The following is a 14,576-nucleotide window of genomic DNA, read 5'->3' as shown; positions in this document are numbered from 1 at the left end:
GAGGAGACATTTCAGTATATGCTCAGTTAATATTCTATTCACAAAATAAATAAAACTAATTGGAGTATGTTTTTTAAATACAGACTTTATATAAAAATAATGCTCAGCTTTAGTACAGAATCTTAATTTTCCTTAATGTAACTATGAGTTGGCAATAAATAGCTGATTGCTCAAGATGTTTGACAAATGTCATTTGTGCCAATAATTTTTCGGTAAGTTCTGATCTAGGTTAATAGTTGAGTAGCATAAGCAGAAACAGTTTCTATAGTTAGGAAAAATAAACTAGGAAACTGTTTACTATGTAGTTTGGCCACAGAACAGGATAATATTCAGCATCTTTTTTCTTACACCACATTATTTTTAACCTTTACTACATTTATAACCTACAAGCTATTTTTATGAGGATCTGTAGGTTTACTTAATGTACCTTATATTTTGCAGCAAGGTAAAACATTCAGTTTTCTCACTTTTGTTAAGTAGTCACAAATCAAGTATAGTTTTAAGATAAATATGTCATTTGCCACTTATACTCTGATCTGTGTAATATAGATGATAGTGAAAAAAGTTCAAATGAGTTTTTAAAAGTAATTTTGTATTCTTTTGTGTTCTCTTTCTCTGCTAGTCTGTGCAGATAATAATCATGTCCGGACGTGGACAGTAACACGATTCAGAGGAATGATCTCTACTCAGCCAGGTTCTACTCCTTTAGCGTCATTCAAGATACTATCCCTGGAGGAGACAGAAAGTCATGGTAGCTATTCCTCTGGAAATGACATAGGTGGGTTAGGTTATTTTAGGGCATTTTTAGGTACTATATTAACTGTTCAGAAGAAGCATATCAACTAATAAAACCACAAAAATGAGTTTTAAATACAAATTTTCCATTTTAATTTTGAAATTCTAAACAGAATTTTAGTGTATTTTTCTGATTAAATTCTATAAATTCACAAAATTATTTTATTGCAGCGTTTTTCATTAAAATGTTAGAGCAAATTTTTCCTCTTATTAATGTTTCATCATTTAAAGAATGTCATCTTCACATGTTAACTACTTTTATTTATTATTAAAACTATGATAACTGTGTACATTTGACATTTGAAATTTTTTTTGTTAATCTACTGAAAATAAAATTTGAAGCTAGAAAAACGTTGGTCCCTATAAATGAGAGTCATTTTGATGACATCGTAATATTCATTAGGAAACAATGTAGTATGTCTCCATTGATATTCTCTGATTTCAGCAAAAGGTGTATAAGTTTAGTTTAGGTTTTCTCTCTATACACCATACATACGTGTGCACATGGGCACTCACACATCCACACATGTGTGCATACACATATACAGTCTTCATAGAGATAGATCATTCCACCCCCGGCCCCATTTGAAAGAATCTCACTGTCCTTATAAGCTACTTAAGAGAATTCTACTACCACAGCCTTACTATTTTTAGAAAGAGAAATATGCAGTGTTACCAGTTTTAACAGTTGTTATATAATCCCAGTTCTCTGCATGATTCTAGGCACTGGAAGTTTATATTGTTATTTATTCAACAAATATTTATCGAGTACTTGTGTTCTAGATATTAGAAATTTTAAAAAGTGCGGTGAACATCAACTTACAATGTAGTGAGCAGTGGGAATTAAAATAAAACAGTTGCATTTTGCAACTTTGCTTAAAGGCATAGGTCAAAAAGAACCCGGAGGAGATAGTGCCAGGATCTATGTTAGAGGTTGTAATATACGCTCTCGTTTAATCTTGACAATTTAGGAGGTAGATACCCCACTTAATGTTGACAGAAGCTGACATTCAGACAGAGAACACACAGAGGTTTTAATGTTTGAACTGATACATGAAGGATAGACATTTCTTGGGTGTGGAAGGTTCTAAGGTTGGAACATTCCTGGCAGAGAAAACAGCAAGTTAAAAGGGTAGAGACCAAGGGAACTTGACAAGTTTAGAAAATGTCAAGAAGGTCATTAATTGTTGGATTATAGGATATGTGGGTAAGAATAGTAAGACATACTGAGTGAATAGGCCAGTGCCGGATCGTGGAAGGCATCTATACATCAAACTAAGAAATTTAGATTTTATCTTATAAGTAATGGAGACCTTTTGAAGAATTTTGAGAATGATACTAGATTTGTGATATATATAATTCATCTTTCAAGAGCATGCAAGAAGACTTGACAGTGAAGACATGAGAGAGTGAAGCAAGGAAACCAGAGAGGAGGAATTTATTAACCAAAGTGCATGGTGGTCATTGACTAGATGTGGCAGGCATGAGAGAGGAGGGAGTCTAAAGTGACCCTAAGGATTCTTGAGAAATGGAGTTGCTGAGTATTATTTACTAAATAAAGAAATATAGAAAGAAGAACTTATTTTGAAAACAAAGATGAATTCAGACTTGTATATTTTGAGTGATGATGCATATGGATACTATTCTGTGGTATGAAGATATACCTGGTTCTGTGGTATGAAGATATACCTGGTTTCTGGAGAAAGAACTTAACTAGAAGTTATGTTTATGAGTATTCAGCATATAAGAAGCACCTGAAAGCCCCAGGAGTAGATGTATTGTTCAGGGAGAGCATGTGTATTGTGAATAAAAAGATATTTATAAACAGCCCTGTAAATTAATTATAAAACCCAGTAAGATAAAGGGGACAGGGAGGCTTTTCATTCCTCTTTATAGTGGTATTTAAAATATATATATCTTCAGAGACAAATGGACATATAGATTAGTGGAACAGAGTAGAGTCCAGATTCAGTAGAGTGGTAAAGGTGAAATCTACATTGTAATGGGTAATGGGGTAATAGATATTGGAGGTGACCATGAAATAAAGAAGTAATGGAGCTAGTTGGAAGGCAGGGAAGTTCAAAGGTCATATTTTTGCACATGATCTTAGCCAAAAGGCCAAGAAGCGATCAAAGGTCATTTTTTTTATTCCTCCAACTTTCTCCCTCATTAAAGTTAAGAAAGATCTAGGAATATTTTGTATTCCAAGGAAAGGAGCCAGTTTGGGAAGGGAAACTATAAATGGGAGGTGGGGGAAGCGAGGGCAAAGAAGGTATGAAGAATAGGTTATGGGTCAGTCTCATGTCAACATGAAGTTCAAAGGGAGAGAAGATACAGTTCTATAGTCTTCTCATTCCTAGTTATTTTATTCTGAGTTATTCATTGTCACTATTTTGACTTTGTTGATGAGTTATTGAATGAGGACTGTCATTTCATTTTAATAAAATTAGAGATCAGAAGGTTCCAGTAATTGAGCAACTGCATAATATACTGAAGAGCCAGGCAGGTTTGTTTGAATTCCACTTCCATCCTATAGGACCTATGAGAACTTTGGTTAACTAATCTCTTGGTGCCTTATTTTTTTCATCTGTAAAATGGAGATGGTAAATAATAGTACCTCCCTTATGTGGTTATTATGGTGATTAAAATGAGTATATATTTGGAAAGCATTTACGGTGGCACATAGTAAGTACAGTATAAGTATTAGCTAATAATAAAGATGACATTGGTTCATTTAATAAGTACATGTATGATTCATGTAACATAACGGGATATATTGTCTTTAAAATTTTTATTGTAAATCTTTTTACAATACTTTTTATGAATTGTAAGTTGATATTATTTTAGCTACTAAGTGTAATGGGAAAAGAGAATTATTAAAATTTTATGTTTAAGTTTTAAACAAAAACTTTTTTTCTTTACATTGTTGTTCAGGATCTTTCTAAAATATAATGGGCTATTTATCTGTCTTGCCAAATACAATAAAGTGAAAATAATTGAATCTTTCCTTTTAGATTGAAAAGCATCAGGGTGCAACTCAGTAGTACATTTTATACTGTACTTTAATCTTCATACTGTGTTTTTCTCTTGGTTTACCAATTACCTTATATAAAATTGTGTGTGTGTTTTTTTTAATTCGCATCTTTAAAAAGAAGAAATGTGGTTAACAGAAGCTTCAACTAATTACATTCCATCTGATGAAGTTTCACTTTATATTTTAAGATTTTGTGTGTTGTCCTCTAAAAAGTAAAATCACTACATGAAATGACTTAATGTATACGTCTCTTTTAAGTTATAAGAATCTAAGCACATCCCCAAAGATAGTAAATATCTTAACAGGTCTCCTGCTAGTACTGTTAATGTGGCACCTTAGGAAATTTTTTCTTTTAGCTTTTACAGCCTTAGTTATATATAAAATATAATTTAGAAATAATTGTGTATTTCTTTAAAAATGTTTTAATGCAAATTGAAGTACTTGTATACATTTATTGCATGTCTGATGTTGAGCTGAAATGTGATACCATATTGGTACGTATAAGAAATTCTTTTCTTATATTAATATTAATGTTCTTTTTGTAAAATGAAAAAAAATTTTTTAATTAATTTTTTGACATTTTTGTTTTCTGATCAAGGACCTTTTGGAGAGCGAGACGATCAACAGGTGTTTATCCAGAAAGTTGTTCCCATCACCAACAAACTATTTGTAAGACTCTCATCGACTGGAAAAAGGTAACACTTTATTGTAAAAATATTTGTATTCAGAAGCCACCTTTTGTCTTACAAAACATATGGCATAATTTGACATATTGACCAAAGAGTGCTACTAGAAACAAATTGTTGGGACAGAAGTCTATTATCTCATAATCATAACTCAAAATTAAGACAGTATACTTTATGCTTACTTTCTGGGATTTAAGAGTTTCACTGATGCTGTGGACAGTTAGGAGGGACTAGTGATAGAATAAGAACACAGTGAACTTTTTTTCATGGCCAAATATAAATACTTATTAATTTTGTTATTATAAACAGTTTCTATCTTTAAAAAACCTAGAACTTAAATATTTTCCATCCCATATAAATCTGTATACATTATTGATGTTTCTCAAATAAAACATTACAGATTTCCTGATTCAGTATCCCCTTTTAAAATAAAAATGATATTAATAACACTAATTTGCATAATCTTGGCACAGCTTACAACATAGCACACATTTTTTTTTTCTATTTTAGACCTATTTCCATCTACTTTAACATGGAGAGAAATTGTCTGTCTCCGTGAGAGTAGGATTCCTGTCTTTATGTAGTCTCCTCAGTATTTGTTTGTGAATGCTGCCCTTATGCTTCCATTATATGGCACTGGCAGTATTCCTCTGCTTTTGTCTTCAGAAATGATTTCTATTCAAACTTAAAGAACATAGTGAATTTGCTGGCAGACGGCTGAACTAATTCTGGCACTTCCTGTTACTAGCTATGTAAATACAACTCAAGTTATTTTATTTCCCTTATCCCAGTTTCTTTATAAAATAAGGTTCAACGACTTTGGCAGGATTTCATAGGATAAAATAAATTTCAAAAATGAAATATCTCTCATAGTACCTAACCATAATAGATGTACAGTAGAAGTTAATTTCCTCTTCCTTTTCTATTGACTGAAATTTTACTTCTTTTAAAATTATTATTTATAACCTCAGATTTTGCTTCAACATTCCTCTGCTTTAAACAAATTTTTTTGACGATGAGAACACATGGACACATGGGAGGGAACAACACACAACAAGGAGCCTGTTGGGGGTGAGGGGGGCTGGGGAGAGAGAGAGCATCAGGAAGAATAGCTAATGGATGCTGGGTTTAATACCTAGGTGATGGGTTGATCTATACAGCAAACCACTATGGCACATGTGTAACAGACCTGCACATCCTGCACATGTACCCCAGAACTTAAAAGTTACAGGGAAAAAGTTTTTTGCATGTCAAACAAATGAAAAAAGTAACTTTCCTGTTAATAGTCCATTAGGAAGGTTATTGTTTTCATTTTATTTATTTATGAATGAAACGGAGTCTTGCTCTTTTGCCAGGCTAGAGTGCTGTGGTGTGATCTCGGCTCACTGCAACCTCCAGACATGTGTCTGTTCGTGTCATTTGCCCACTTTCTAATGGAGTCATGTTTTACTTGTTGATTTGAGTTCCTTATAGATGCTGGATATTAGACCTTTGTCAGATGCTTAGTTTGCAGGTATTTTCTCCTATCCTGTAGGTTGTCTGTTTACTCTGTTGATAGTTTCTTTTGTGGCGCAAGTGCTCTTTACTTTAATAAGGTCCCACTTGTCAATTTTTGTTTTTGTTGCAGTTGCTTTTGGAGTCTTTGTCATGAAATCTTTGCCAGGGCTGATGTCCAGGTTGATATTTCCTAGGTTTCCTTCTAGGGTTTTTACAGTTTTAGGTTTTACATTTAAGTCTTTACTGCATCTTCTGTTGATTTTTGTATGTAGTAAGAGGAAGGGGTTGAGTTTGAATCTTCTGCAAATGGCTAGCCAGTAATCCCAGCACCATTTATTGAATAGGGAGTCTTTTCCCCATTGTTTATTATCAACTTTGTTGAGGATCAGGTGGTTTTAAGTATATGGCTTTGTTTTCTGGGTTCTGCATCCTGTTGCTTTGGTCTATGTGTTTGTTTTTGTACCGGTACCATGCTGATTTGGTTATTGTAGCCTTGTAGAATAGTTTAAAGTTGGGTAGTGTGACATCTCTGGCTTTGTTCATTTGCTTAGGATTGCTTTGGCTATTTTATTTGGGCTCTTTTTTGGTTTCATAGGAACTTTAGAATAGTTTTTTTTTTTTTTTTTTTTTAAGAGACAGAGTCTCACTCTATCGCCCAGGCTGGAGTGCAGTGGTGTAATATCAGCTTACTGCAAGCTCTGCCTCCCGGGTTCACACTATTCTCCTGCCTCAGCTTCCTGAGTAGCTGGGATTACAGATGCATGCCACCACGCCTGGCTAATTTTTTGCATCTTTAGTAGAGACGGGGTTTCACTGTGTTAGCCAGGATGGTCTCGATCTCCTGACCTCATGATCCGCTCACCTCCGCCTCCCAAAGTGCTGGGATTACAGGCGTGAGCCACTGCATCCGGCCTAGAAATAGTTTTTTCTAATTCTGTGAAAAATGTCATTGGTAGTTTGATAAGAATAGCATTGATGTAATTACTTTGTGTAGCATGGCCATTTTAACAATATTAATTCTTTCTATCCATGGTCATGGAATGTTGTTCCACTTGTTTGTGTTGTCTGCTTTCTTCGAGCAGTGTTTTTGTAATTCTTGTCTTAAAGATCTTTCACCTCTGTGGTTTGCTGTATTTCTAGGTATTTTATTCTTTTTGTGGCTTTTGTGAATGGGATTGCATTCTTGATTTGGCTCTCAGTTTTAATGTTAATTGGTGTATAGAAATGCTACTGATTTTTGTACATTGATTTTGTTTTTTAAAACTTTGCTGAAGTTGTTTATTAGATCTAGGAGCCTTTGGCAGAGACTGTGGGGTTTTCTAGGTATAGAATCATTTTATTTTCATTTTAATGTTACTAATCCTGTTCATTTTAAAATTTTATGGCTGCATTTTCAACATATCTGTTAATATTTTGATGAATAAATTCTTTGAGATGAATTTTTTACATCAAAGTTCATTATCAAATTGCATAAATTACTGTGATGTAGTGTTCTCTGCATAGTGAAGAAACTGCCAAATGTTATTAAAACTGGTATCATAACATTCTCTAACAATGTAGTATATCATATTTACTTATTCAATTCTAATATCCCCTCTTCTGTTATTTCTGATATCCCCCTTTCTGTTATTTCTAACAGTAATACTGCAATTTCTGCATGATAAAACAAATTTTATAATTTTTAAGTTTATGATTCCAAAGGAAAAGCTATAGTTACAAAAATAACATGCAGAAATTACTCTGTAGAATTGAATAGAAAATTAGCCCTTTATAAAGCTATAGTGAACCAAAGATTTTGTTTAAGGACAGTTCAGGCTCTTAATAGTGAGAAGTGAAATGAAAGGGTTTTATTTAAAGGAAGCAAGAAAAAACCTTGTAGAAAATTTTAAATAAAGGAGTAGTTTTAAGAAATCTATCCCGGCCGGGCGCGGTGGCTCACGGCTGTAATCCCAGCACTTTGGGAGGCCGAGGCGGGCAGATCACAAGGTCGGGAGATTGAGACCATCCTGGCTAACACGGTGAAACCCTGTCTCTACTAAAAATACCAAAAATTAGCCAGGCGTGGTGGCGGGTGCCTGTAGTCCCAGCTACTTGGGAGGCTGAGGCAGGAGAATGGCATGAACCCGGGAGGTGGAGCTTGCAGTGAGCTGAGATCGCGCCACTGCACTCCAGCCTGGGCGACAGAGCAGGCCTCCGTCTCAAGAAAAAAAAAAAAAGAAATCTACATAGGGGGAAAAAAGATCAAAATTATGTTTGTTTTGTGGAAGCAGAAGGGTCACAGCAGATACCCGTTTAACAAAAGATAGGCTAGCAAGAGAAAACATTACAAATTGATTTTATTATACTTTTATATGACACGAGAGCCTTCAGAATGAAGACCCAAAGACACAAGGAAAAGCGTCCATTTTTATGCTTAGGTTAGAAGAAGCAGGGACAGCCATGTAGAACTGTGACTGGACAAAAAGTTGTAAGTTAACAGAAATAGACTGAGTAGGGAACTCCAGCGGAGACTGTCTCTGTGTGGCATTCCTTTCTCCCAGGGATGGGGCAGAACCCCTCTGTAGTGAGGGCCTTAATTTCTTTATGGCTAGCTGTTCACAGAAAGATAGGGAAATGTTAGGGTAATATTTTTATGCTTCATGGCTAGCTTTGGGGAAAGAGCGTTCTGGTTTCTGTGAGCCACCTTGGGGAAAAAGAAGATTGTCTCTATGGCTTGCCTTGCAGGTCAGAGAGAAACTTTGCTTCTGAGGGTATTTTCTGAGACCCAAGTTTTCATATGCATACAAATGTTGATTTGTTTTATTTGAAACATAAACAGGACTCTGAGGAGGGAGTTGTTGAACATTTTAAATCAATTTACAGATATTATTTAAAAATAAATGTAATTCACTAAATTATGATCATCTTGATAAATACAGGAATAAAATCTGATAATTTGTCACCTATTTATGATTTTAAAAAACCCTAGCAACTAAAAAAAGGGGAAATTTTAAAATCTGATAATGCCCATGAAAATAATTCTTTCAAACTTTATATTGGTGAAATATTAAAAACTTCCAGGCCAGGTGCGGTGGCTCACACCTGTAATCCCAGCACTTTGGGAGGCTGAGGTGGGCGGATCACCTGAGGTCGGGAGTTCAAGATCAGCCTGACCAACATGGAGAAACCCCATCTCTACTAAAAATACAAAATTAGCCAGGCCTGGTGGCACACGCCTGTAATCACAGCTACTCAGGAGGCTGAGGCAGGAGAATCGCTTGAACCCAGGAGGCAGAGGTTGCAGTGAGCCGAGATCACGCCATTGCACTCCAGCCTGGGCAACAAGAGCAAAACTCTGTCTAATGAAAAAAAATAATAATTTCCTTTGTGTGATATTGTGAAATACATATTTGGTCTTTGTCTCTGTTTCCTGGTATATTCCTTCAAAAATTCTTAAAGTCTTCCAAATGATAAGTGTCTTTTTGTATGCCGATGAGTTGACTGATGGCAGGTCACCAGAAAGACCAAGATGGGAGTAGAAGGTTGGCACTTTCAGCCCCACCCAGCAACCTTTGAGAAGGGGAGAGGAGCCGAAGGCTAAGTTGATCAATGGCCAATGATTTAATCAATCATGCCTATGTAATGGAGCCTCCATTAAAATAATAATAATAACTGAGTTCAGAGCGCTTCCAGATAGCTGAAAACCTGGAGGTTCTGAAGGGTGGCGTGCCCAGGGAGGGCATGGAAGCTCTATGCTCCTTCCCACACACCTTACCCTGGGAATCTATTGTTCATCTGTATTCTTTGTAATTAACTCGTAAATGTGAGCTTTCCTCTGAATTCTGTGAGCCACCCTAGCAAATTAGTTGAACCTAAGGAGGAGGCTTTGGGAACCCTGATTTACAGTCAGTCAGTTAGAAGCACAGGCAAAATAACCTGAGGCTTGTGATCAGCCTCTGAAGTGGGGCTCAGCTTTGTGACACCGAGTCTTCTACCCATGTGATATGACAGATAGTGTCAGAATTAAATTGAGTTAGAGGACACTTAGCTGGTGGCTGCTGCAGAATCGACTGCTTGCTTGGTGTTTGGTGAACCCCTCCACCCCATTTGGTCACAGAACCCTTTTTTTTGCCAAGGAGTGAAGGACATTCTGCCCCAAAATAGGCCAAATTGGTATATTGATTATTTTGAGGTGAAAACATTAGAGAGATTGTCATTTCAGAAGGGGATAGCTGACCTCTCTCTTCCTACATGCAGCAAGCCAAAAGATTTTCTCGGAGTTTTATCCTCCCTGTACCAGGACAGGAGAGTGGGAACTGGGGGCTGCAGTGGACCTGAGTGAATATGCTTACCTTCCACTAGTTTTACATTGTCCCACTATATATATATATAATGTATATATAAAATACATATTTAATATATATTAAATATATGTTATATATATTTAGTATATATGTAATATATATTAAATATATAATATATATGTATATCTTCTAGTGACTCCCTTAGAAATTTACTGCCTCTAGTCAGATTTTCTTTATCCTGTCATTTGTTCTACAGTTTATCATTCTTTGTCTGAATTGTATAAAAGCATCTTGCTGTGGCCACTTCTTTGGACCTCACTCTCTTGTGAAGATTCCCATGTACATGTAAAACTAATAAAATGTATATGCTTCTCTCTTGTCAGTCTGTGTGGTGTCAGTTTGGTTTCTAGATCCAGCCAAGAGCCCACATAACTAAAAGGGCATTTGGAGGTAAACTTTCACTTTCCTTAGAGTTGATTGTTGCATGAGAGTACAGGAAAAATACTTTGGTTTGTTTATTCCTGTATTCACAAACCTTGAGATCAAGAATGAGACTAGGATAGTCTTTATCACTACATGTGGGCATGTAGGAATTATCTTTTTCCCTCCTTTTTGTCCGGCCTACTAGGAAGCTCATCTAAGCTTCATATTCTATTCCTGTATGCTTCTCAAATTCATGTGGATTGTATTTTTTTTTGTCTATTTTTTTGACCTTGCGTTTGCCTATACTGATTTTTCTTTTTTAATAAACTCCCTCAACTCTTTTGAAGTAGGCTGGGATAACTAATTCAGTCAAGTACAATTCAGTTAGCCCTTACATGACTTTGGAACAATCATTTGCTGATGTTATCCCATTGTTTCCTCATTCGTCAATGTGGATAAAAATTGTTCTCTCTCAGGTTCTTTTATCTTTTATGAAAATCAACTAAAAAGTCATAAAAATCTTTTTTTGAAGTTAAGAGTATTATCCTAATGATGGATACAATATGGGCCATCTCCATAGAGCTGTATATTTCTTCTGGTTTCAGATTTTAAAGATTTACACATAAATTTTAAATGATTTTTTTAAAGTCTTTTCTAGTATAACATGTTTGCTTTCTTTCTTTCTGTCTTTTTAGTTTCATAGCTTCTTTTTAAATAATTGCTCATTCCCATCAGGGCTCTTTCTGCTTTTCTTTTGCAGAATATGTGAGATCCAGGCTGTTGACTGTACTACAATATCCTCATTTACAGTGAGGGAATGTGAGGGATCCAGTAGGATGGGCTCAAGACCAAGGCGCTACTTGTTCACAGGCCATACAAATGGCAGTATTCAAATGTGGGATCTGACCACTGCTATGGATATGGTTAACAAAAGTGAAGATAAGGGTAGGTTCTCATACAGAAAGATGTTTGTCCCAAGGTTAAGCTTTTCACTTAAGTGAGTTTAATGACTATTTGTTCTCCTAAGATGTAGGTGGTCCAACCGAAGAAGAGCTACTCAAATTACTGGATCAATGTGATTTGAGCACATCTCGCTGTGCTACTCCTAACATCAGTCCAGCAACTTCCGTAGTTCAGCATAGCCACTTACGAGAATCAAATTCTAGGTAGGTTAAAGAGTTGGGTATTATAAACAAAATTTATTTCTTTTGGGGAAATTGACTGAAATATTGTAATCACATAGTTGTTCTAGAAAGCCATACTTTTCAAGGTACATTTTAAATTCAGACATTATGTTAACTTTTTAACAGTTTTACCAAATTTCTTGATAGGCATATCTGGTTCTTTTCATAGAAAAACATTTTTAACTTTTAACTTATTTTGTGAATTGCTGCCAAATTGGAAGCCTATTATGTGATCAAGAATTTATTCAAAGGAAATTAGGAAAATTACATGTCACCTTGGTTAGTATGTGAAGCTTTAATTATTGTCCTGTCTCAGGGACAATATTTATCTGTGGTTCTATTATGTTGTCTAGTCTTATATTTAAGCATTATGTAATTTTAATACAAAGTTCCATAATGTCTTCTTAGTTATCATATTGATAAATTCCAAAGTCTGAAGAACCAAGGGCTAAATACTGAATTATGTTGGTTTCATATTGGTTTCAAGGATTTTTCCTCCCATCTTTTTTTCAGCTGTTCAAAAATTCAGCATGTCTGTGAATATATGATGGTATTATTTGCGTTGGTAATTTTATATACCATCTATATAATAAAGAGTACTTGATAAGTATATTTTTACAAAGAGAAATATGGATATAATACACTTTATGTATGTATATAGTGTGTTTTATTGGTTGTATAATTAATATGTTCCTGAGAAATCACAGAGTGAAATCTGAACTGTCATTTTTAAAAACTGTATTTCAGCCTTCAGCTTCAGCACCATGATACCACCCATGAAGCAGCTACTTACGGTTCCATGAGGCCTTACAGAGAAAGTCCTTTATTAGCAAGGGCAAGAAGGACTGAGAGCTTTCACAGTTATAGGGACTTCCAGACCATTAATTTGAACAGAAATGTAGAAAGAGCTGTCCCTGAAAATGGTAACTTGGGTCCAATACAAGCTGAAGTGAAAGGGGCAACAGGGGAATGTAATATATCTGAGAGAAAGTCTCCTGGAGTAGAAATAAAAAGTTTGAGAGAATTGGATAGCGGATTGGAAGTGCATAAAATAGCTGAAGGTTTTTCAGAATCCAAGAAAAGGTCATCAGAAGATGAAAATGAAAATAAAATAGAGTTTAGGAAGAAAGGAGGATTTGAAGGGGGAGGATTCCTTGGAAGAAAGAAAGTTCCCTATCTGGCGTCATCACCAAGTACTTCCGATGGAGGAACTGACTCACCTGGTACTGCGTCCCCATCTCCTACAAAGACTACTCCATCTCCTCGGCATAAAAAAAGTGATTCTTCAGGTCAGGAGTACAGCTTGTGAAAACTCACCAAAATGAATAGTTGTTTCGTTACATTTAGATGAAAGTTAAACTTTACGGAATTTCAGTACATTAGTTTTTACACTAAAACTTTACAAGATAAAATTGGACTTCATTTAGTATCTTTTTAACAGAATTACTTGGAATAATGAGATACAATAATCATATCTCTTTTGACATTTTGGAAATTTTTTTAATTTTACAAGTACATTTAACAGATCATTTATAAAGCAGGAGTCCATTTTAACACTTACTGACTTTTTTTGGTTTGGAAACATATTACCACGTCTTAATAGGATGGTGCCCATATAGGTGAGCATCCCTTTAGATCTTGGGAACCAGCAGACTGCATTCCTAATCTTCATTATGCCTGAGACTTGTCTTACAATGTTACCTTTAAGTGAATCACATAATTGTCTTTGGAACTTGGTCTCCCAACACTTACTGTGATTGCAAAGTGTTTACCAGATATTTGATGAGGTGCTATGTTTGTGAAAAACATATCATGTAATTCAAAAACACTATTGATATTGAATACCAGATACCACTATGTAGTAAGTCTTTTAGGATGATTTTAATTTAGTCGTGCGTCATTTTCTGATTCTCATCATTGGGAGTTCTTAAATCTTAGCAAGCATTAGCAATATTAAATGCCAAAATTCCATTGAAACTTTCAAGTTGGAGCAATTGTCTGTGTTTGAAAAGATGAAATAAAAATAATAATCAAGGGCAAAGCTTTGAGTGCCCACAAGGGAAAGCCGTACCAGTTGCTAACCTGTCTTGTTTCAGGAGCCACCATGTTTTTTTTTCAGTGTTAACAATCATGATAATTAAATTAAAACACTATTTTGTTCACTTGTAGGACTGCAGTTCTGAATTTTGGGTTAAAGGTTTTGGCTGCTGTAAGAATGTGAATTTGAATGTATTTTGAATTGTAAGAGCAAAAGAACGTTTTTGTACAATTTTTTTTTCATTTAATTGGAATGATCTTCAGGTTTCTACAAATAGGGTAATTGTAAATTTAAAGCATTAGCATTTATTGGTGAATAATGTATATATCCCCATTCCAAGAAATATAAGTGAGTGAAGTTGAAATAAAATCTTTAAAATTTACTATATTGCCAGTGGTTTCACAACAGTTCTCTTGTATTTATCAATTAAATCAAATAAAAATGATTATGTCAATGCGTTTTCAGTTATTTAAGTAACAGTTCTGTTTAAAGTGTGCTATATATGTTTGTTCATTTCTTTGCTTCTTCCCATAATTTAAAAAAAATGGGGGGAGGGAGAACTTAATATATGTGGAAAATAAGTTATATTAGCAATGAAAGAAAATATTAGGCAAAGCATAATTTCAAAATTACTAA

General features: G+C 34.9%; 1 protein-coding gene across 6 annotated transcripts in view; it reads left to right on the top strand.

Annotated features, from left to right (window-relative positions):
• KCTD3 (potassium channel tetramerization domain containing 3) overlaps window positions 1–14,394 on the top strand; it is a 54,574-nt gene extending 40,180 nt beyond the window's left edge. For 3 of the 6 annotated variants that reach the window (XM_034946900.4, XM_055108137.2, XM_034946904.3), the window contains 5 exons: window positions 623–778; window positions 4,428–4,524; window positions 11,479–11,663; window positions 11,746–11,884; window positions 12,650–14,394. In XM_034946900.4, coding sequence (XP_034802791.1) covers window positions 623–778; window positions 4,428–4,524; window positions 11,479–11,663; window positions 11,746–11,884; window positions 12,650–13,211 — 1,139 coding nt within the window. In that variant the 3' untranslated portion in view covers window positions 13,212–14,394. Of the gene's footprint in view, window positions 1–622; window positions 779–4,427; window positions 4,525–10,678; window positions 11,437–11,478; window positions 11,664–11,745; window positions 11,885–12,649 lie in introns of those variants that run through there. The other 3 variants (XM_034946902.4, XM_034946908.3, XM_034946912.3) reach the window with 2 other exon arrangements.
• Window positions 14,395–14,576: the final 182 nt, after the last annotated feature.

This window comes from Pan paniscus, chromosome 1, assembly GCF_029289425.2.
Source record: "Pan paniscus chromosome 1, NHGRI_mPanPan1-v2.0_pri, whole genome shotgun sequence".
In the NCBI taxonomy this organism is placed as follows: Eukaryota; Metazoa; Chordata; class Mammalia; order Primates; family Hominidae; genus Pan; species Pan paniscus.
Note: the sequence above shows the minus strand (reverse complement) of the source record. Positions and strands in the feature narration are given on the sequence as shown.